The following is a 24,325-nucleotide window of genomic DNA, read 5'->3' on the forward strand; positions in this document are numbered from 1 at the left end:
TCAGTTGGTGAAATATTTCATGCACTTACGTACTAGCCAGTAAAGGAGCTAATAGCAAGTAATTTCAGTGCTAGACAGGCGACAAAGCCGTTACGATTGCAGTCACCAGTGATATGTGTATCCCCAAGATATATTTTTGTTTACATGACAATTTCCATTTCTTTATATTTCCAATAGATTGTTTGATGTTTGCTACTGGCCCATAAGAACTGTCGGGCTCGCGAGTCGTGTCTTTACAGTTCTGATTGTGGAAGATGGTTCAGTGAACGATTTGCGTCCATTAACACAAGCTAGCCGTAAGTATTTATTTTTTGGAGGGGAGGGGGGTGGGGGATACACATATCACTGGCCGCCATCTTGGAGGGGGTACACATATCACTAGTGATATGTGTGCGGGGGTACACATATCACGGGGGTACACATATCACTGTGACACCGGCCGCCATTACTTGAGAACAGATTGAATTGGTGCGCGCGTTGGTTTATGGGATACGGCATTAAAATTTCTTTTCCCAGGTCCTCGCAATGACGTCACAGATCACCTGACAGTTTTTGGGAAGGAGATCACACCCATGTAGTGCGACTTTCTTGCACGTAATAGATGGCCGTGGATATTTTAGCAGTTTGTCATACATCTTGTATTCTTTATTTAGCCCATGGGTGAGCATGATTGTATCAAAAAGATAAATTGGCTTAGTTTAGGGGAATTTGTTCGAAATCAAAGAGGAAATGGACGCCATATTTACTATTTCGGTGGTGAAAAGTAATCGCGGATTATATTGCTCAAAACAATTCGGATTAAAACGTCTTGGTACAGAAACTTGTTGCAAAGGAGAGATATAAAGCCAGAGTTGTTTCTTTATTGACAGAAAAATTCGAATCAATCAGTATCTTGCCTGAAAATAAGAAGACCTCTAAGAGGTCATAAATCATTTCGCGTCAAAACAAGGTGCCTTTCAGCCGTCGCATAGTTAACTATTCCGCACACGCAATATTTCCAAGGCGAACATTAAACAGAGAAGCAAAAAAAATGTATGTGCATCAGTTAGCTATTTCCTTGGACTTTGCGCATAAACTTTTTGTGACTTACTTATCAGTGGGCTCTTTCTTGTTGAGCCGTTAAGCGTACATTTTCAGCCTTTTCAAATTGAAAATGTAAATCTGACATGCGCGAACTGAATTTCCACTGGTGGGCGTTTTTGAAACGGCCGTGCCTTGTTCATAAACAGTATTTTATGTTAATATGATGTTCATGCCAAATCATTGTCTTCTTCTCACCATGGGACAGTGGAGGGTAACGGTATGTGATCTCGTTATCATTACCCGCGATCGCGAGGAATCGCTGAATAGTGTAACATTGCCACAGACCAAAACTGCTATATTTTGAGAGAAAACACTATTGAGCCGAAAAGTCTTCGGAGGAAAGATCGGCGAGCAGAACTTTCTTTCTACTAACAATTAGCAAGCATCACTTTTTTTTGTCGGTGTAAACATTTACAGAAAGCATTTCTAATTTAATTAATGAAGCGTCAAAAGTCTAACAATGTAGCTGTGATTTGACGCGAGAAACAACACGTCCATGGCTGAGCGTCACAAATCGTACACGGATAAAATCAACACAAATAAGCAAGGATAAATCTTGAAAGAAACTTGCAATTTGCGTAAAGAAATCTTCTAGACTACTGATTTTCGTGGTCAGATAAAATACTGGCAAAAAGCAATTTGACTTTGCAAGTCACGCAACAATTATTACCAGCTAACCTTGCGCTAGGCGAATGCCAATAATGGCCAATTATATTACGGATGTCATTTATTCGCAGACCTAAAAAGTTCCTTGGACAAAAGATGGCAACTGTGAAATGATCTTTAAACTCGGCCTTTCATCTAGGAAATAATTTGGATATATCAACAAAGTTGAAATGGTAAATTGGCCACCGTAATGATTACAAAAGCTGACGTTTCGAAGGGCTAACGCTCGAAACGTCAGCTTTTGTAATCATTACGGTGGCCAATTTACCATTTCAAGTTTGTTGATATATCCAAATTATTTCGTTACTCCCACCGACGCAGCCCCAAACAGTTTCTTTCGAAACTATCAGCCTTTATTCTTTCATCTAGGAAATTGCCTTATTTTAACTGAAAAAAGGGTTAAAACGACGAAAACATTTGGTCTGAAGTAGAGTGTTTTTTAAATTTCTTCCTGAAGTATTGTTTTCCGATTGCCCTTGACACACAATTGTTTGTTTTATTTTTTTCAAAACTCAGTCGTTTTCTACCACTATTGTACTCTCTATCAACTCCCTTCATGCAACACTGAACACTTTTTAAATAAACGTATATGAAACAAATATCATCGTGCAGTAGTCCACTCGTACACTGTCTGAAAATTGTTAACCAATGTTAAGAGCTAAGATGATCATATACGAAATAGCGCATCTGAGTTATAATTTAGTATTCCATTAAGATACAGACAAAGGGATTCATTTTCACATGACGATTAGTTAGTTCCGGAGGTTGAAGTCCTTAATAGTACCATTTTCGCTTCAGTAAGCATCCCTATTCATTTCTGAATGACCTCTGAGTAATGTCAGAAGGAAACAAGCTTAAGCGGTTGATAGCATCATCCGTACAAAAGACAGACCTGTAGGTTAGCCCCATTGCCATGTTAACTGTGTTAAAATTTTCTGCCAAAAATGACCCTTGTTCATAAACTGTATTTTGAGTTTCAATTCTGCAGAGCTATGTTAATATGATGTTCATGCCAAATCATTGTCTTCTTTTCACCTTGGGACAGTGGAGGGTAACAGTATGTGATCTCGTTATCATTACCCGCGATCGCGAGCAATTGCTAAATAGTGTAACATTACCACAGACCAAAACTGCTATATTTTGAGAGAAAACACTATTAAGCCGAAAAGTCTTCGGAGGAAAGCTCAGCGAGCAGAACTTTCCTTCTACTAAAAATTAGCAAGCATCACTTTTTTTTGTCGGTGTAAACATTTACAGAAAGCACTTCTACTTTAATCAATTAAGTGTAAAAAGTCTAACAATGTAGCTGTGATTTGACGCTAGAAACAACACGTCCATGGCTGAGCGTCACAAATCGTACACGGATAAAATCAACACAAATAAGCAAGGATAAATCTTGAAAGAAACTTGCAATTTGCGTGAAGAAATTTTCTAGACTACTGATTTTTGTGGTCAGATAAAATACTGGCAAAAAGCAATTTGACTTTGCAAGTCACGCAACAATTATTACAGACTAACCTTACGCTAGGCGAATGCCAATAATGGCCAATTATATTACGGATGTCACTTATTCGCAGACCTAAAAAGTTCCTTGGACAAAAGATGGCAACTGTGAAATGACCTTCAAAATCGGCCTTTCATCCAGAAAATTGCCTTATTTCAGCTGAAAAAAGGGTTAAAACGACGAAAACATTTGGTCTGAAGTAAAGTGTTTCTTTAATTACTTCCTGAAGTATTCTGTTTACCGATGGCCCTTGACACACAATTGTTTGTTTTGTTTTTTTTCAAAACTCAGTCATTTTCTACCGCTATTGTACTATCTTTAACTCCCTTCATCCAACGCTGAACAAAGGCACATTTTTAAACAAACGTATATGAAAAAAATGTCATCGTGCTGTAGTCAAGTCGTACACGGTCTGAAATTAATGATGTTAGGTTACTTTTGAAAACGTTAAATGTTAGATTTCCTGGAGTCAATTTTTAATCCATGTTAATTGATTACGCAACCCCTTAAAACTAGCACAGAGAAAAACAGCCCTACTTTGAGAGAATAACCCCATTAACCCGATGGTGAGCTAAAGCGTCTTCACGGATGAAAGGCGAGCAGAACTTTCTTTTTACAAATAATTGACAAGCATCACTTTTTCGCATAAACAAATGCAGACAATGACTCTACTTTTCTTTGATCACTGAAGTATAAAATATCGCTGCATATTAACATTAGACTAAAATTAGCGCAGATAAACAGGGCTAAATCTTGAAAGAAACTCGCAATTTCCTGAATAAAATTTGCAAGCTTACTGATTTGCGTACTCAGATAAAATACTGACAAAACAAAAAAGTACCGAACTCAACAAGTCAAGCAAATAGTATTACGAGTTATGCTACACTAGACGTAATACTTTTAATACCCAGTTACACATGGCATTAACTCGCAGACCTAAAATCTGTTTGCAAGAGAGAACAAGTGTGGAAAAATCTTTAAACTTGACCTTTTATGTTGCAATTACAAGCGGAAAACTGGGATATAGAGGTTTTGCACAGCAGCCATTTTGCATGGCCGGAACAATAGATTATTTTTCCTAAAGGAAAAAATCTTCTTTCTTGTGCAAAATATTTTCATTGTTCCTGCCATGCAACATGGCTGCCATGCAAAACCTCTATTTCAGCTGCATAAAAAGTTTTTAAACGACTTAAAAATTCGGTCTGCGATGGAGAGCTGTTTTCAATTACTTCCTGAAGTAATTTGTTTGGCGACAGCCCCTTGCAAACATACTCTTTATAAACTCCTTTCATGAAAAACCGAACAAACGCCCTGTTTTTAAGACAAAAATCACTCTAGAGTAAACGAAACGAATATCATTGTTTTTTAGTAAAGTCGTACTTTATTAGAAATCCTGATGCTGTTACTTTTTAAAGGTTTCAGATTTGCTAATGTTAATTTTTAATCGATATTAATTACTCCGCTGAACATGCACAATAGTGCCTGTCAGCGCGAACTAATCCATTAAGACACGGACAAAGAGATTCGTTTTCAGATGACAGTTGGTTAGCTCCGGAGGTTGAAGTTGTTTTCTGTGTTTTTTCTGCTTCAATAAGCTTGCCTTTTCATTTCGGAATGACCTCTAAGTAATGTCAAAAAGAAACAAATGCTTGTTAGCATCATCAGCTCAAAAGAAGGTTACCTCGGTTGGCACCTTAGCCAATTTAGTTGTGTCAAAATTACTTTTTCAAAAAGTCCTTTAAGCATGAACAACATTTTGGGTGTAATTCTGCAGGGTTACGTCAATAGTATACTCAGGGAAACTAAAGCTTTCTGATCAGTGTGCAGTGGAGGGTGAATGTACGTGATCTTACAAAAATTTCGCACGATTGTCAGGAAAATAAACAATTAACAAAACTTTTGTCTTTATCCCGCCTCAAGAGCTATCCCACGATGAATTTCCCTATACAAACCGGCTTGTTTATGCAATCAAAACCGTTTAAAAAGGCTGTTTCGCTTCTCTCTCGACCACAAATTGCTCAGTTTTCTTCGAGCTACCGAGCAGAATTCGAGCAGTTCTATAATCTTCTGACAAGTTGTAGAAAGTAAGTTTTCTCCTTATTCTGTACCTCTCATTCTCTTTTTCTTCCAAGAAAAAAAGAAAAAATTAGCTGATTTTTCGATGGCAGCTAGTTTCTCAAAAAGAATGTTGTTTTGTTCGAAGAGTAGTATACTTTTCTTTCGCGAAACTTTATCCAAGGCCTATGCCATACCTAACTTATCAGTCAGACTCTCTGACCGGGTTCTTTTAGAAGATAGCCGTTAGCTTGTTAGTATATTTTTTCGCTTGGCTTATCCTTGAGTGAAAAAAAACATATTTTCAGGCTGAAGAAGAGGGAGGGGTAGGTGAATGACATCAGTCGTGCCTCGATCATTTCCTGCGGTAGCTAGAGCTACCAGAATCTCCTATCCAGATACTTGCACAAAGCCGGTCGGCAAAAAGTCAAGCCTTAATCTTTATAGTCGAATACAATCGAATCTTGCAGTAGTCTTTTCTCGTAGCTGATATTTTGTGTCAATGACATCTATCTCCTCCCACCTCTCATACTGAATCTTCTTATTTTCTTTCAAGCATCTAAGAAGGCCAAACGGAAACATCAATGAAGATCTCTGCAGTTTTGCCGTCTGCTTTTGTGGCTCTTTGCATTTTTGAATGCTGTGTTTCAGGTACGAGTTTCATGATTTTTGAGGAGATCGCATGGATTTCAAATAGAATTGAAGGGGGCTCAGCCATCGCTAATAGATTATAAAAGGGGGGGAGGGACTACAGAAAACGACTTTGAATAAATAAGGATCATCAGAATATTATAGAGCCCCAGGGAATCAGGTAAACGACCTGAATCCCCTTCCCCCTCTCCCCCCCCCCCCCCTACTTAAGTAATCAACTTCGTCTTAAGCGTTAGAGCTCTGTTTGGGGGTCTAGTTTTTGCAGAACACGATTCGCAACCTTATCAGCATGTCTCAGCTGAATGCGGCGTTCTTCTTCTAAAACTCTTACATATTTTCCAGCCGCACACTTCAATCCTGGGAAAGATCCAAGAAATGCTGAATATAACAGACAATTTCTGCGTAAGTTGCTTTTAACCCATTTTTCTCTCATGGTTGTATACATGTTTCTTGTTTGATCCCAAAAGTTGCCCCTGGAATTCATTGCAGATCATCTGGCGTTTCATAGATCGGATTACTCAATGTACAATCTCTCGCCTCTCAGAACAAAAGTGGTACGATTAAAGTCGCTTCTGGTAACTAAACACAAAATATAGGAATTGAGAAAGATCTTTTTCATATTTTCACGAGGCGTAGGACAAAGAAAAGATTCTGAGTCCCCATGAGGAATCGAACTCCAGATCTTCGGATTCAGGCTCGTAGATGCTCGTAGATGCTCGTAGATGCTCGTAGACGCTCGTAGATGCTCGTAGACGCTCGTAGATGCTCGTAGTTGCTCGTAGATGCTCGTAGATGCTCGTATATTGCAATTCTGATTGTCCTTGGACACGAGCTTAAACAAAGTGCAGTTTGCAATTTTAATTTTGTTTCAAGTCTTTGATAAACGTGAAGCTGAAATAATTGAAATTATCTATTCTCTCTTCAACTGGCTACATTTTGGAAAATGATTTAAATCTTTTTCTTGATGTTGTTGAGCACCAACACTCTTCTTCAAAAAACTACAAAGGTTATGAGGAATTCTTTTAGCAGCTTACTTGACTATAAAGTTTTATATTGCGATAGTTAAAACACTCGCCTAGCAAAAATCAATGAGGCATGGTATGCACATAAAAGTAAAAGTGCTCCGTCGTGGAACAATGGATGTGGAACTCATCCAAAGGCTTAGTTATTTCAGGAACAGTTCATATTATATGGTTACAATCTGGGATTGGTTCCATATGTGCAGTATCAGTAATTACTTATTATCGGCACACCGCAACAGCTTGATAAGGTAATTATCACTCATATTCGCGTAGGAAATAGCACCATTCACCCTTTGCCTATTGCTAGGAACATTGGCTCATGGTTTGATGCTAATATGTCTATGTCGGATCATATTTTAAAAACTTGTAAATCATCCTTCTACCATTTGTATAACATACGTCGGATCCGGAAGTATCTCTCCAAGCAGTCAACAGAGTCACTTATTCATGCTTTCATATCTAGTCGTCTTGACTAGTGTAACAGTTTATTGTATGGTCTGCCAAACTGCTCATTGATAAAATTACAACGTATGCAGAATGCCTGTGCTAGACTGATATTTGCTGAGTGTAGTTATTGTCACATAACGCCTCTTCTAATCAAGTTGCATTGGTTGCCGATTCCGGTCTATAATTGTACTCAAGATTCTTCTGTTAACTTTCAAGATCTTGCATGGCACAGCTTCCACATACTTGGATTCATTGATTTCTCTTAAGTCTCAGTCATGCTATAACCTGAGAAGCTCTTGTAACACCCTCTTGCTTAAGCAACCCGGATTCAAATCAAAAGTGACACTTGGTGACAGGTCGTTTAATTTGCTTGCGCAGCACCTAAACTCTGGAATACATTACCATTCGAAGTTAGAAACTCTAAGTCATTGGATATTTTTAAGTCAAAGTTAAAAACACACCTTTATCGTTTAGCATTTTTATCTTAGCCTGAATACGATATTATAGCAGTATTAGTATAACATTAGTATTTGTATGTAGTACTAGTATCTATTTTATTTTACCTTATTTTAACAGTTGTATTAATTATTACTGTGTTATTTTGTTGTGAAGCGCAATTGAACACTGTAGGGAATTTGCGCTATACAAATTATTATTATTATTACTAAGCAGTCTGTTGGAGATGCTTGCAACGTCAAAGCTCAAGTTTTCACGGAACTCAATAATTTCTCCGAAGTACTATCAAAAACATGGTTCAGCCAAATGCATCTCTGTTGAGAATTAGTTATGTAGGTAGATTTAAGAAGAAAAGATCTAAAAATTTAATGACAGCTTGATCTCCAACGAAACTTGTGGGACTTTATTTTTTTTCCTCTAGGTTTCCCGCGTAAGCCAGAGAAAGATGATCACGGGGATGAAGAGGATGGAGTGGTAGAAGACATCGAGGAACAATTTGGTAAGTCTACTAACAAAGAGAGAAAGCCTTGGGCGATAGCGGGCGTGCGCATGATCGCATGAATTGCCCACGCGCCATCCTCGACTAGGCTATATTTCATCCCTAGAGAGGGTAACTAGTTGTGTATTGTAAGCACCAAGGACTACACAGATCACAGGATAAAGTTACTTACTCCTGAATTTTTTCGCCAAACTTTGGCAGGAAGTAATTTATTAACACTTTCTTTGCTTGTAGTTGGTGCGGCTGTTTGCGATCATCTTTCTTTTTTTCATTTTTAATCTTTTGGTTTGGTTCTCAATTTGAATTTTCTTTTTCTTCTTAGACAAGCCCATAAAAGATCTAATAAATTCAAGGGAATTTACTAAGCAGTATTTAAAAACTTCTCACAAAGGTAAGTGGAGCATTGAGCAAGACATTCATGTTCGTATACATTCCAAAACTTGCCTGTGGAATTAAGTGCTGATCATCTGACGTTTCATAGAACGGAATGCTAGGTTAGAAAAGCTGTAACCAGTATAAACACTCGTAAATAACACTCCCTTACGATGCACAAACTCTCGCCTCTCAGATAAAAAAATTGATGTTATCGAAGACGCATTTAGCCTACCCACACAAAAAAGAAATTAAGAAAGATGTTTTTCATCTTTTCACGGGCGTCGGACAATGAAAAAGTCCTCATGAACAATCGAACTCCAGACCTTCGGATTCATACTCCTATATGCTCGTGCAGTGAAATTCTTATTGTTCTTAAACACGAGCTTGAATACAGTGCACTTTGCAATTTTAATTTTCTTTCAAGTCTTTGATTAGCGTGGAGCTGAAATTATTGAAATCATCCATTCTCTCTTCAACTGGCTACATTTGAGAAAATGATTTGAATCCTTTTTTTTTTTTTTACCGAGCACCAACACTCTCCTTTAAATAAATGTAAAGGTTACGAGGAAGTTTTTTAGCCCCTTACTTGCCTATAAAGTTTTATTTTGAGACGGTTATTTTACTCGTTTACCAAAAAGCAATGAGGCATGATATGCGTATAAAAGTAAAAGTAAAAGTGCTCTGTTGGGAACAACCTCCCGCCTTATATTGGTGACAAGATATCTTTTGTTTTTCATTTGTTGAGAATTCATAAGTCTTCTAATAGCAAAAGAATTGTTTGTAACTCTGTCTGCAAGTCTTGTATCATTGTGGAACTGAGGTAATTGAATTTTTAATTTGTCTCTGGTTTGAGCAGATCCGAGAAAGGAAGAATACATCAGAGAACATAAAGGTAAGTTCACTCGAATCTCTTGATCTCCTTTGTGATCATAAGGGGACTGGGTGGGGGTGGGGGGAGAGACAAAGGTAGTAGATAAGTGGATCACATCCCCTCTGTCTCACGACTCCCGACCTTCATTTTCTTCATTGTATTGCTCCTGTCTCCAGTTCAATAGAAAGTATCAGAAATCTGGCTGATACTTTTAATCTGATACTTTCTATTGAAAGTATCAGCCAGGTTTCTGATACTTTCTATTCAACTGGAGACAGGAGCAATACCATGAATAAAATGAATACAATGAAGAAAATAGAGATTCAACGATCGTTGAAACTCAGAGAAAAATGGTTTTAGAACTATTTTTTCTCTGAATTTCAACGATCGTTGAATCTCTATTTCACCTGTATGGCTACAGTCTCATAAGGATCCACGAAAATGATACTGAGATTGAAGGGTTCTGATAGGTTAGGTTTTACCCCTAACAGACCATGGTGCTTGTGGAACCCATCTCGAGGCTTAGTTACGTCAGGAACAATTCATAGTACATGGTTACAATCTAGGATTCGTTTCTAGTATGTACTATCAGTTGTTAGTAGGCAGTCTGTTAGAGATGCTTGCAACGTCAAAGCTCAAGTTTTCACGGAACTCAATAATTTCTCCGAAGTACTATCAAAAACATGGTTCAGCCAAATGCATCTCTGTTGAGAATTAGTTATGTAGGTAGATTTAAGAAGAAAAGATCTAAAAATTTAATGACAGCTTGATCTCCAACGAAACTTGTGGGACTTTATTTTTTTTCCTCTAGGTTTCCCGCGTAAGCCAGAGAAAGATGATCACGGGGATGAAGAGGATGGAGTGGTAGAAGACATCGAGGAACAATTTGGTAAGTCTACTAACAAAGAGAGAAAGCCTAGGGCGATAGCGGGCGTGCGTACGCCTATGGGATCCTCATGGCTGCAAAGCTGTAAACCAAAAGGTTACCAAAAGATCGCATGAATTGCCCACGCGCCATCCTCGACTAGGCTATATTTCATCCCTAGAGAAGGTAACTAGTTGTGTATTGTAAGCACCAAGGACTACACAGATCACAGGATAAAGTTACTTACTCCTGAATTTTTTCGCCAAACTTTGGCAGGAAGTAATTTATTAACACTTTCTTTGCTTGTAGTTGGTGCGGCTGTTTGCGATCATCTTTCTTTTTTTCATTTTTAATCTTTTGGTTTGGTTCTCAATTTGAATTTTCTTTTTCTTCTAAGACAAACCCATAAAAGATCTAAAAAATTCAAGGGCATTTACTAAGCAGTATTTAAAACCTTCTCACAAAGGTAAGTGGAGCTTTGAGCAAGACATTCATGTTCGTATACATTCCAAAACTTGCCTGTGGAATTAATTGCTGATCATCTGACGTTTCATAGAACGGAATGCTAGGTTAGAAAAGCTGTAACCATGATATACACTCGTAAATAACACTCCCTTACGATGCACAAACTCTCGCCTCTCAGATAAAAAAAATTGATGTGATCGATAAACGCTTTTAGCTTACCCACACAAAAAAGAAATTAAGAAAGATGTTTTTCATCTTTTCACGGGCGTCGGACAATGGAAAAGTCCGCATGAACAATCGAACTCCAGACCTTCGGATTCATACTCGTATATGCTCGTGCAGTGAAATTCTTATTGTTCTTAAACACGAGCTTGAATACAGTGCACTTTGCAATTTTAAATTTCTTTCAAGTCTTTGATTAGCGTGGAGCTGAAATTATTGAAATCATCCATTCTCTCTTCAACTGGCTACATTTGAGAAAATGATTAGAATCCTTTTTTTTTTACCGAGCACCAACACTCTCCTTGAAATAAATATAAAGGTTACGAGGAACTTTTTTAGCCCCTTACTTGCCTATAAAGTTTTTTTCTGATACGGTTATTTTACTTGTTTACCAAAAAGCAATGAGGCATGATATGCGTATAAAAGTAAAAGTAAAAGTGCTCTGTTGGGAACAACCTCCCGCCTTATATTGGTGACAAGATATCTTTTGTTTTTCATTTTTTGAGAATTCATGAGTCTTCTAATAGCAAAAGAATTGTTTGTAACTCTGTCTGCAAGTCTTGTATCATTGTGGAACTGAGGTAATTGAATTTTTAATTTGCCTCTGGTTTGAACAGATCCGAGACAGGAAGAATACATCAGAGAACATAAAGGTAAGTTCACTCGAATTTCTTGATCTCCTTTGTGATCATAAGGGGAAGGGGTGGGGGTGGGGGAAGAGACAAAGGTAGTAGATAAGTGGATCACATCCCCTCTGCCTCACGACTCCCGACCTTCATTTTCTTCATTGTATTGCTCCTGTCTCCAGTTCAATGGAAAGTATCAGAAATCTGGCTGATACTTTTAATCTGATACTTTCTATTGAAAGTATCAGCCAGGTTTCTGATACTTTCTATTCAACTGGAGACGGAAGCAATACCATGAAGAAAATGAATACAATGAAGAAAATAGAGATTCAACGATCGTTGAAACTCAGAGAAAAAATGGTTTTAGAACTATTTTTTCTCTGAATTTCAACGATCGTTGAATCTCTATTTCACCTATATGGCTACAGTCTCATAAGGATCCACGAAAATGATACTGAGATTGAAGAGTTCTGATAGTTTGGTTTTACCCCTAACAGACCATGGTGCTTGTGGAACCCATCTTGAGGCTTAGTTACGTCAGGAACAATTCATAGTACATGGTTACAATCTAGGATTCGTTTCTAGTATGTACTATCAGTTGTTACTAGGCAGTCTGTTAGAGATGCTTGTAACGTCAAAGTTTAGGTTTTCACGGAACTCGATAATCACTCCGAAATACTGTCAAAACCATGGTACAGCCAAATGCATCTCTGGTGAGACTTAGTTATGAAGGTAGATTTAAGAAGAAAAGAACTAAAAATTTACTGAGAGCTTGATATCCAACGAAACTTATTAGAACTCTTTGAAAGAAACTTATGCGACTTTATCTTTTTCCTTTAGATTTCCCGCGGAAGCCTGAGAAAGATGACCACGGAGAAGAGGATGGAGTACTAGAAGACATCGAAGAACCATTTTGTAAGTCTACAAACAAAGAGAGAAAGCCTAGGGCGATAGCGGGCGCGCATACGCCTATTGGATCCTCATAGTTGCAAAGCTATAAACCAGAAGGTGGCCAAAAGATCACATGAATGCGCACGTGCCTCCCTAGATTCAGACTCTATCACTTTTCTAGAGAGAGGGTAACTAGTTGTGTATTGTAATCACCAAGGACTACACAGATCACAGGATAGAGTTGCTTACTCGTCCATACTTTGGCGGAAAGTATTTAATTTAGCAACACTTTCTTTACTTGTGGTTGGTACGGCTGTTTGTTATAATTTTTTCTAACCTTTTGGTTTGGTTGAAAATAAATTTGAGTTTTGTTTCTCTTCTCAGACATATCCAAGGACAATTTAGCAAATTCAGGGGAATTTCCTAAGCAGAATTTCCAAATTTCAAACAAATGTAAGTGGAGCACTGAGCGAGACATTTCATAGAAATAAGAATAATCTCATTAGCTCTCATTGACCTCGTTCATGGATGATTTAGGCACAGTAGAACTTCTCAACTAGAACGAGTGGCGAAAGTCTTGGAACGCTCTACCATTTATTGAATTTTTCTTTTGTACCTTTCATTTCTCTCTCCTTCCACCATTTCACTGTTGCCTTGGGTTATAAAATGGTGACTACTTTCTGACAACAGTTTTTGGTGGAGGGGCGTGGGGGACTTTTAAGTGTTAGAGATTAATTATAAGATTTCTGTTTACAGTCAAACTTGTATTAAGCGGTCATCCACGGGGAATGGGGGGCTTAATACAGGTTGATCGCTTTTTACCGGCTGTAAGAAACAATGAAAAACGACATGTTTTGCCGTAATTGAATACTTGATTTACAAAAGCACGCTAAAAAATGCTACCAACAATGATTTTTGGAGACAAACATGGATTAAATTTTATTTGAAAGATTATTCTCAGTGTAAGATTCAAACGTGTGTGACCTCTCACCTACGTGCGTTACCCTTTATTTAAATTTTGACCCTTAATCTTCAGATCACTTTACTCGTTTGATTACGCTTTTAAGTTTTCGTTTTTCAATGTATAACATATCAGTGTTGGCCTTTGTTGCGATAAGCTTATGTTCTAAATCATCGGTTATTTCACTCGGCCACGTCAATAGGAGGAAATATCTGTAAGTCGTACTTTTCTCGTTTTTATTTTGTTTGTCAATTTTCTTAGAGCTATCATAATTATAGCCGTAATTTTTCCTTTTAGTCAAACCATCATTTTAATTATTTTCATCAGTTTCATCATTTTCATCGTCACTTCTACATAATCAGATGTGTTCGATTTAAAGAGGAATAGATTTTCTCTTCCAATCCACCCTTAGCTGGAGTCTACACTCAGTTTTATTTGAGTGGTTGCGCTTCAAATGACCATTGGGCATGGGTGGAAAACAATAAAAACAGGCCAATGAGACTAAGTAAACGATGATCACAACCGCAAACATTTTCTTTATAGAAGATCCTCACACATAATTAAATCTCTCCTCAGACGAAACCAAAGAAGTTTCCGAAAGCTCAAGAGTGATTCCCAATATGGATTCTCAGACTCCTGGAAAAAGTGAGTAAATTCCTGGGCAGAAAATCTTCTTGACAATGAATAGCCTCCCATCTTAGCTTTCTTATAGATACTAGAATACCTCAGTTACTTACAGCAATGAAAGATGATCGCATGTGTAAATTTGAGAGTAGAGCACTTCTACGTATTTTCTCCAAATCAGGAGTGCAAGCGTAGCATGATTTTCAGCACTCGATAGGCATGAAAGACAGGATACGAACTATGGCCGAGAGGTAAAAAATGTAAGGCCTACTTACGAGCCAGGTGGCCCATCTTACTGGCGCTTAAATCTGGTTTCCATAGCACGAAGCGACTAGGGGTATTTCTACTCCCCCCTGAATGGAATGCTAGTCCATCGCAGGGTTACCCCCAAGCATTAAATTCGCCGGTACTCATTTATTATCCTGGGTGAAGAGAGGCACTGTGCGAGTAACGTGTCTTTCCCAAGAACACAACACAATGTCCACGGCCAAGGCTCGAACCTGGACCACTCAAACCGGAAGCGCACTAACCATGAGGCCACCGCGCCGCCAACCATGAGCCTAGAGGCTGCGGTTTTATTCTTTGCTTGAAACTTTCGAAGATAGAAACACGTAGGCCTGGTGTCAAACGTTAACACTGGTAGTTTGGATGCACGTTTAACGATTTTTGAGAGTGAACCGCTAATTTGATGTTTTGAAAAACCTTTTTGCCATTTATGAGACTCACTTAAGTAAAGATCAAACAAGATGCCTGATCCGTTCCAAAAATTTACGCCTCTCAATATTTCTTGCGAATATCAACTTTTAGCATCTAATTTGAGACCAAAGATTAAAGTGATTGCTTGTTTGACAACGCAACAAAATTTATTTCTTTGCACTTTCTCTCGTAATAGGATTCATCGCTTTTGTGAAGGTCGTAGCATTGATGGGTAAACGACCACTAGATGACTCAGAAGCTCACCTGCCAAAAGGGAACCTAACACTGAAGGTCATTCTGAATGATAACAAAGTGCATCAAGCGGAGCTCAAGGGAATCAAATACCAAGATCATAAATACGAAAAAGAGTTGAACACCGAAAGTGATTTTAATCCGCCACTCATCTGCACTAGTAAAGAAATAAGAAAAGTTAATCTCACGGCTCAAAGAAACAATGGATGGTACGTTGCGTCCATCGACACCTTCACCGCGGGATCGAACAAAGTCTACACTAAGCTGACCACTGATCCAGGCTTCAGTATGTGGGTGGACGGCAATGAAGAACATCATTACCCATACCAAGCCAAAGAGCACCTCCTCACCAATGCTGTCGCAGGATCCTGTATCACCTACGTACGTGTGGAGGCCAACACGACGGCAGACATGGAAAGGGAGAGAAAGAGCTACTTCCTTGACTTTATTTTATCACAAGACCAAAAACTTTGGGCAGAACTTGTAGGATATGAACTACAAAGTCAACTCTCTAAGCTAGAGCTGAACTTCGCCAGCCGTTTTCACCCCAAAAAGTGTGTATCGATGTCCGACATCAAGAAAGTTCGCCTACAAGCTCCTCATCAAGATGCAAATTGGTACATATCATCCATTCGCATTTATGCTAAGACTGGCGAAGACCAGTATGTGGATTTAACAAGTGACCTCCACCTCAACAAGCAGTTTGAAAGGTACAATACAACAGATATTGAACTAAATCGGCTATATACGGAAACTCTCGACTGTGAATACGGAAATCCAACATGCCAATGCCAGAGATGGGAAGATGTATGTATTTTCAACCTTGAGATTGACGAGATTCGAACCTTCACAAGCTATCAAAAGTTACCAGGGGATAAACCTAAAGGAATAGCTTTGCGAGGAGCCCAAGGAGTGAGCTATTATTTCGATGAAAACGGGACACCTTTGCCACTACAATATAATAGAACATGTTCAACATTGGACAAGGCCAAATGTACTTATCCTCAATTTGTTGATGGTAAAACGTACCGTATGGCAATAGCCGTCAATGGACAAATTCCTGGACCTACCTTAATAGTTCATGAAGGACAACAGGTTATTATTCATGTTCACAACAAACTCACCACTGAAGGTATTTCAATTCACTGGCATGGTATGCATCAGAAAGGAACACCTTGGATGGATGGTGTAGGGCAAGTGACTCAATGTCAGATAGGACCCTCATCGAGCTTTACATACAATTACACCGCTCGGCCTTCTGGAACGTTTTGGTACCACTCTCACAGTGGTGCTCAAAGAACAGATGGCTTCTATGGTGCTCTGATAGTCAAAGAAACTGAAACAAGGTTGAAACAAATCCAATCTAAACTAAACATTACTTTTCAAGACAAACCAGATCAACACACCTTAACGCTTCTAGACTGGCAACTTGAGGCATCCTTGGACCTGTTCACACAGATCAATGCAGACTTGGGCTTTTATGAAAAGAAGCCGCTTGGTGAAGTACCAACTCCAGATCATCTAAAGTATAACGGTACACGTAGTTTTGACAATGGAGGGGCTGGGCCTATGCCGTACTTTTCTGGAATCATAAATGGCAAAGGCAGACATGATGACGTTGAATACGAAAAAACAAAACTGAGTATATTCCCTGTTGAGTCCGGAGAGACATATCGCTTTCGGCTTATTGGAGCCCAAGCGCTTTATTCTTACAGCTTCTCCATTGAGGGCCATAAACTGACTGTTGTCAACACTGACGGCTACTGGATTAGACCCGTAAGAAATGTTGATTATATCATGATCCATCCCGGAGAGAGATATGACTTTTTACTCAGTGCAAACAAGAGACGTAAAAACTACTGGATACGTGCAGAGACCATGGAAATTGATCAAACTAGGAGTGGGCCACCCTTCGAGTCACTAGGACATGTGGCAGAAGCCATTTTGCACTACAAACAGGATAACAAAGATTGGGATCTGGTTGATAATGTACCTTTGATTGAATATGAAAAAATGGGAGAAAAGTCTCGCAGAAAGTGCTTCAAAAAGAACAAATGCAAAGCGGTGAACTGCCCTTTTAAGAAATTTCATGATTCATATAACATTAAATGTACTAATGTACACGACCTGCGTTTACTCGAGCTCACTCCACTTGAAGAACTTCCAGATGCAAACCCCACCAAAGGATGCACAAATTGCAGACATTTCGTCAACTTTCATTTTGAAGGTCAATCTCAAACTAGTTCAGTGAATGGGCGCAATTTTATTCTTCCCTCCTTTCCACCTCAGACCCAATATGACGATTTTTGGAAAAGTAGCACGATCTGCGACCTTACCGCTGACTGCAATCCATCGACACTCGAATGCTCATGTGTCCATGTGATCGACATCGACTATAACAAAACTGTTCAAATGGTATTCTCATCAATTGGTGCTACCCCCAGTGCTCATCCAATTCACCTCCACGGCCATACGTTTCATGTTGTTGCCGTTGGATATCCAGAGTATAACGACACCACTGGTTTTGTTCAAAAACCCAACAGTGATATATACTGCGATGATATCAAATGTACTGAAGAAGGGTGTGTGAAAAGCGCTTGTACCAGACCAAGGTGGAAGACAGACCCAATGTGTTTTTCCATCAATCGCCGCACGATCAGAAAGGACACAGTTATGGTCCCTGCCGGGGGCTACGTTGTCATCAATTTCCTTTCTGACAATCCGGGCCAGTGGTTTCTTCACTGCCACAAAGAATTGCATCAACTTGAGGGAATGGCACTGATTGTCAATGAGGCTTTGGGGGAGCAACGGAAATTGCACCCACCCGATGGCATGAACAAGTGTGGAGACTTTATACTACCTTAAAAAGGTCTTGATATTCTCAGAAGCTCTAAGTCTCAACAAAACTACTACTTGAAAACAATTCTGCAACGATGCGTGTGCTAAGATCCAGAATTAAGTATTTGAGCTCGCTTTTCAGTTACTTGACCTTTTTGACGCGTTCTGAGCATTTTAGACTAGAGTGAGTCAAATCAAATACTCGGTAAGAAGAGGATAGTTGTTTTTGTTTTTCTTTTTTACCATGTGCCCCGTTCGGCGCCACTTGCGCAATCTCAAAGCAGTCGTATTTAGGGCTGGACGGATTGACGTGGGCCGGTTTGGTAGAAGCCGTCCAGCCCGAGGGTATTCGTACGGCGACATTGTTCGCAGTTGTTGTAAAAAAAAAAACACTGAAAGCAATCAACAAAAAAAGAGAAAATAAGTCATCTTTTTCAACGAGTTGTGAGTCTCTTGTTGTGACTCGAAAAAATGATGAAATGGTTTTTACCGCAGGATTTTTTTTTTACTTTTCCCGTGCATACCCGTCTATCGCGTTCTATTTTATGTTAAAACAAACTTTTCAAATTTCGTTCATAACGCACGATCCTCGCGACACTAGGTCCGTACGTCATTACTTAGAGTCTTCCCTCTCAGTCAATAAGTTTATGGCATCATTAGGCTTTGCTAAATTGCGTCATCGCCTTTTTAATCACCAACTCGGTTTTTTGGTGCATTTTTTAAATTCAAAACTAAACATTTTAGGCACGTGTGAAACTAGTGTGGCACACACTAGCCTAGTGTGCGACATTATTTGTCAGAAGTGTTTTTTGTATATACGAACATAGCTGAGTTCTTTTATCATATTTTATGAGTATTTAATCACTTACCTGATTTCTTGTGGATCGTTAAAGATCCAAAGTTAAGTACCTTCAACTAGAATGAAGCAACTGATTTGAGTAACCAGGAACTCATAAGTAGATTTTGTTCGCAACTGTAAGCTTTCCTTTGGTGTTTTATCCTCTCTTCGGAATGACAATTACTATTACAGCAGGCTCGTAAGCTTATGCTTTTGTTAAACAACACCGTCTGGATGAAAGAAAATTTCACTTAGAAACGATAGACTCGGAGACACTCTGACGCTTAATCGGTTAACAAGTTTTTATATCAATCTCTTTCAGTTCTTAACGATAGTTTACCTTTTTAGAGAGTCATATGCAAGGTGTGACGAACTAGGGAAATAATGTAATAAATTTGTTTGATTGATTAATTTGACTTAATCATTTTTGTCTGTTTGGGGCGATGCAAGAAACGGAAGCTCACACTTATAGCCGCACCCTCCCCCCCCCCCCTTATCATTATTCGGATGTCATATGGAATATGTAATTGACAAGATTAAAAGATACTACTATAAATTTGTTGCTTAATGGATTGATTTCAATGTTTAACCACTGTAGGTTTACAGAGAGATCTCCGACATCGCTAGAGACACAAATATTCTTCAGTCCGACTTATTTCACCTTAAGAATTGGTCTGAGGTCTGGCAGTTAAACTTCAACGGGAACAAATGTGAGGTTATGCAAGTAACACATAATCGTGATAAATCTGTCCCACATTAAACTCTCGTTCCGCGCGGAGAATGTCTAAGCTCAGTGAGGTCTGTAAAACACCTTGGCATTACAATCTCGCACGACCTCTCGTGGACTACACACGGTGTTGAGGTTGTCAATAAGGCCAATTAAGTTCTTGGTCTAATCGAGCGAACAATCGGTCCTGTAAACAAGGAAATCATTTCCACATTGTACAAGACTCTCGTGAGATGCTTCCCCAGTATGGTGCCTTTACCTAATTAAAAATATTGTTATCTTAGAGAAAGGTTAATAAAAGGGCCTCGCGATTGGCTTTAGCTCAGCGAAGGGGTGAGATGTCATATGACGATCGTTGTGAAATGTTACATTGATTGAAGTTGACTGATAGAAGACTATATTTTTCCTTGGTAGAATGCTATAAACTCGTATTCGGGCTGAATGGCCTTATTTTTGTGATTTTTTGGAGTTTGCTTCAAAACGTACTAGGTCCAACCACAATTACAAACTGCAGGTGAAAGTGGCAAACTGTAATTTTTATAAATACCTTTTTTTTGTTAAAATAATTGGTGAATGGAATGACCTGCCCGCCAATGTCTTTGAGATAGGTAACTTAACACGTTTTAAATCAGCTCTTAAATTATACATGGGTGTTTCTTAGGTTTTTATCCATTTTATATTTTATCATAAGCATACATTCTAAATTTTATTTCTTTGGAGTTTATTTACATAGGGTTAACCTCTTAAACTTCCTTTTTAGGGTATTATTTGTGTATTTATTTCTTTGGTACTTCATATATTTGTTGCATTCTTCTTCTATTTGTAACGGTGGAGGAAAGGCAAACTCACTCAACACCCCACCTGTCCCTACCACCGAATAAAGGATGAAAACTAGATTTAAATTAACAAATGGTAAACACCTCAGCGTACACTATTGAGTTATGGCTGCACGCGGGAGGTTGCTAAGCACGAAAGAAGCGTAAGAGTCACTCGAGGCGATAGCCGAGAGCGACTCTAGCTTCTTGAGTGCTTAGCAAACCTCCAAAGTGCATCCATATTTCAATAGTGTACGCTGTGGTGTTTACCATTTGTTTTATAACATAATATTGATACATTGTAGCTAAAGAGTTCCCTTTTACTTAACAAATCTTAAGTGACCAGAAAAAACAAGTGCGCGCGGAAAAATAGTCTTTGCATTTGCTCACGTCAGCAGCGTACACCCATGGGCAAATGGGGGACGCTAAATTGACCAATCAGAGCGCGTGCTTTACTTTGGTTATGTTATAAACAAATTTAAGGCATGCCAGTGCAAATGAAACCACAGCCTCGTTTCCTCCTTAAGGATAATTGGAAAAGTTGTTTTCAACATCTTAATTTTTTTATTTCTTCTATTCTCTATGAGTTCTTAAATGATCTCATGTACATTAGCTCTCTGGAAATACTCCTCTCTCTCAATGGAGAAGTAAATCATCTCCATTTCTCCCCTTTGCTACCATAACTCGTCAACCTTAAAGTGCCGCTGACATCAAAATTTTCGTACATAATTTTTTTCATTTTCGTGTTCAGTGTGTCTCCTTCACCTACTCTACCAAATTTCAATCTAGACCGAGCACCAAAAATATCCTTTTCAGGCCGTTAAATTCGCGATTTAGCATCCGCCATTCTCTGACCACGTTCCGGAAGTTGATCGTAGGACTCAGAGGAAGTGATGTCAAAGGCCCAACGCGAAAATCTCACATGGCAAAATGTCAAGCAAACATAAAAGAGTGCTCTGCTCGATTCTTACAAAAACTCAACAAAAATGACGAGACATAGATACGTATATAATTCAAAGCTGAAGTAATCGTGCAGACCATGCTGCAGTTATTTCTCTGCATCAGAGCCTCGCAAATAGATCAGAGCGGGAAAAACGGAGGCGATTTGTGCGAACTCGCCGAGTAAACCTCAGTCCTGCAGAAATATTTGTGATCTGCTTCGAACACCTCTCGGAGGACTGTTTCAAGAGATTTGTGTACTTTGAAGGATCTAGGCGAAGAATTGTGTCGGGTTCAGTGCCTACCGTTCAAAGGAAGGGAAAAGAAAAACCGTCCTCAGTGCGATCTTGACGAAAGGGAAGTCTACGAACCTCCACGGGAGTGTCACCTCTACATATAAGCTGATCAATATCCGCCTTTAACAACTCTCTGGCAGAATACCTTACACAAAGGAAAGTACTCGGTGAGCACTTTAAATAAGAATGATAAAATAGCCGAATTGAGGAATAAGATTTCTGACCTCAAAGAGCTCACTTTTATACAAAAGAGATGAAAAATATAATTGTGTGCTCTGACTCTAAAAAAATCTGGATTTAATGTCAGCTATAGTAGAACACACGGCCTCAGACACAGAGCGTAGAAACACTTTAAAATGTAAAGAAAATGAAAATTTCTTAAAAAAAACCTATAAACTATCAACCATCTGACAACTGAGTCAGCGTGCTATCAAAGGGTGTAAAATTCATCTCAACACCTGTAACAAACGAATGTAAAGTTAGGCCAACTTTTGCGAGATTTATTCGCAAGACGATTGCGCCTCCGTTACACCTTTCACGGACAAAACAAAGTACCACTCCCGTTTCACATCAAACTGAATGCCGCCGGTTCAGTCTTCTATCGCCCTTCAGAGCTACTTGGAAAATTGTCATAACACAACTTGCAGACTGTATCTAAGCCAAAAAATACTTTGTAACGCAGTGAGGTCACGGTTCAAAAAGAGTTGAAACAAACTCTGCTTTAAAGTCACCGAAGCAACACAACAATAGTCATCATGAATAAGACAATAACCCCCAGAACTCTTTCTAAACGGCTAAGACATTCATCAAAATAATGCATAGTTTGAAAACATTTAGATATATCAAGCAAAAAATCACCCACACTCCCTTCTAGTATTTCTTAGTTGAAAACCTTACAAAAAGTCTTAAACAAACTTAGCTTTGACGGGCTCATTCAGACATCCTGTTCTGCGGCATTTTGTACTAAGGACGCATTTTGTACTAAGGACGCATTTTGTACTAAGGACGCATTTTGTAATGATTTATGCAATTTGTAGGAAAGTCTTGAAGAACCTCTAAAGTTAGTTCACAACTGAACGGTTAACGTGGGACTGGCTTACTTGATCGATGGCATGAAGGCACAATCAACTCTCTAAGAGTAACCCACAGTTTCCCCTGCCAGAACCAACATTCAATCGCACATTAGGTTCACGAGAAGGAAGGAAATGCCGATCGCCTGCGAGAGAGGGTCCTCATTGTTAAACACATTCTCCTTGTCATTATCACAGGAAACGTATAGGGCGCAGTTTTAGGTGTAAAACATCGATTCACAAAGAATATTCACAACGAATTGCAACAAAAAGGAAAATCAGAGCGCAGCAAATTTATCCTTTCTGTGATACCGAAGTGTCTATCTTTGGTAAGATAGGGAGGAGTGGAAGGTTTTTCGGGGGGAGGGGGGAAGGATTTCATGGTTTTAAGGGGAACAGACAAGGGATCTTACGTCGCCAACAGAATATGAAGGGGAGGGACTGTGGAAAATTGAAAAGGGGCAGATCGTGGGTAGGGTCAGATGAATAATGCCAGCATAATTTTTAGTATAATGTTACATTCAGAGCATCAAGCATAATAGCGGCATAATGAATAATTAAGCTTCCAAAACATTCTCCAGGTACAGGCAAGACGGTCACAAGAAATGGTTTCGCAGGAATGTGTAAAGGTTCACCTCAATGATAAAAAAAAAAAAGCAATCCATAGCGGGAGTCCGATTCGATTGATTATGTAAGTCAGCAATTCAAAGAAAAGTGTCGGTTTCTCGACGCCAGTCTGCAAGGTCCATTAGGCCTTAAAGAGCTTCCTGATGAACAAATGATGTTTTATATTTTATGAATAAAGTCCACAAAGTTTATGAAAGGAAATTCATCACTATATGTTGCACTTGATTAACTTTATAACAATACTTTAGTGAGTGGATGATACTTAGGTCTGTATTGGCTTCAGTGTCTTACTTGCCACAAACATCTCACAAACAGCACGCAAGAAGATCATATAGCGCGGATTTAAATTTTCCAAAGTTTCAAACGCCCTTAAGTTCCACCAAAGGTATGATCACCATGAACGCAGCTAACCAAATAACAGATGCACCAGGTGCTAAAAAAAACACTTTCAAATGATGTATAGCAAACCCTCTTCTTTGCTAATTTTGAAATAGATGTGTACCTTTTGTAAGCGACCAGTCATAATTATTCGTCTGGGGAAGAGGGAGGAGTGGAAGGTTTTTTGGGGGGAGGGGGGAAGGATCTCATGGTTTTAAGGGGAACAGACAAGGGATCTTACGTCGCCAACAGAATATGAAGGGGAGGGACTGTGGAAAATTGACCGAAAATTAACTGACAGACGGCCAATAAAGTGGAACATAAAAATACTAAGTGGATTACGGGGGGGGGGGGACGGGAAATTTTATTTTGACACAACTGAAAAGCACCCACCCACCTGTAGTCGAAATCCACAAATCAAAGAAATTCGCACCTTTACTAGCGATTCGCTAAAGGCAAATGTACGTAAATGAGTTAAATAAACAGGAAAGCAAAACGAAATACAAATAAAACAGGCAAAATGACGGACAAAATAACGAAACCTACAAGATTATTTGGCGACTACG

The 24,325-nt window shown here is 38.9% G+C and overlaps 1 protein-coding gene across 1 annotated transcript; it reads left to right on the plus strand.

Annotated features, from left to right (window-relative positions):
- The first annotated feature begins 5,214 nt into the window (after nt 1-5,214).
- Nucleotides 5,215-19,318, plus strand: LOC111342985 (uncharacterized). Its single transcript, XM_088761062.1, has 13 exons — nt 5,215-5,337; nt 5,865-5,959; nt 6,302-6,361; nt 8,306-8,383; nt 8,706-8,774; nt 9,615-9,650; nt 10,441-10,518; nt 10,892-10,960; nt 11,799-11,834; nt 12,648-12,722; nt 13,083-13,151; nt 14,236-14,304; nt 15,176-19,318. The coding sequence occupies exons 2-13, from the start codon at nt 5,893-5,895 to the stop codon at nt 18,094-18,096; spliced, it is 3,627 nt and encodes a 1,208-aa protein (XP_088617188.1). The 5' UTR covers nt 5,215-5,337; nt 5,865-5,892; the 3' UTR covers nt 18,097-19,318.
- Nucleotides 19,319-24,325: the final 5,007 nt, after the last annotated feature.

The sequence above is a fragment of the Stylophora pistillata genome, chromosome 5, assembly GCF_964205215.1.
Source record: "Stylophora pistillata chromosome 5, jaStyPist1.2, whole genome shotgun sequence".
In the NCBI taxonomy this organism is placed as follows: Eukaryota; Metazoa; Cnidaria; class Anthozoa; order Scleractinia; family Pocilloporidae; genus Stylophora; species Stylophora pistillata.

What these genes read in the sequence shown, in the direction of transcription:
- LOC111342985 (XM_088761062.1), top strand. Translation starts at nt 5,893, where the DNA reads ATGAAGATCTCTGCAGTTTTGCCGTCTGCTTTTGTGGCTCTTTGCATT. An exon ending in ATATAACAGACAATTTCTGC is followed by an intron (nt 6,362 to 8,305) that starts GTAAGTTGCTTT and finishes TTTTTCCTCTAG; the next exon opens with GTTTCCCGCGTAAGCCAGAG. An exon ending in TTTCCAAATTTCAAACAAAT is followed by an intron (nt 13,152 to 14,235) that starts GTAAGTGGAGCA and finishes ATCTCTCCTCAG; the next exon opens with ACGAAACCAAAGAAGTTTCC.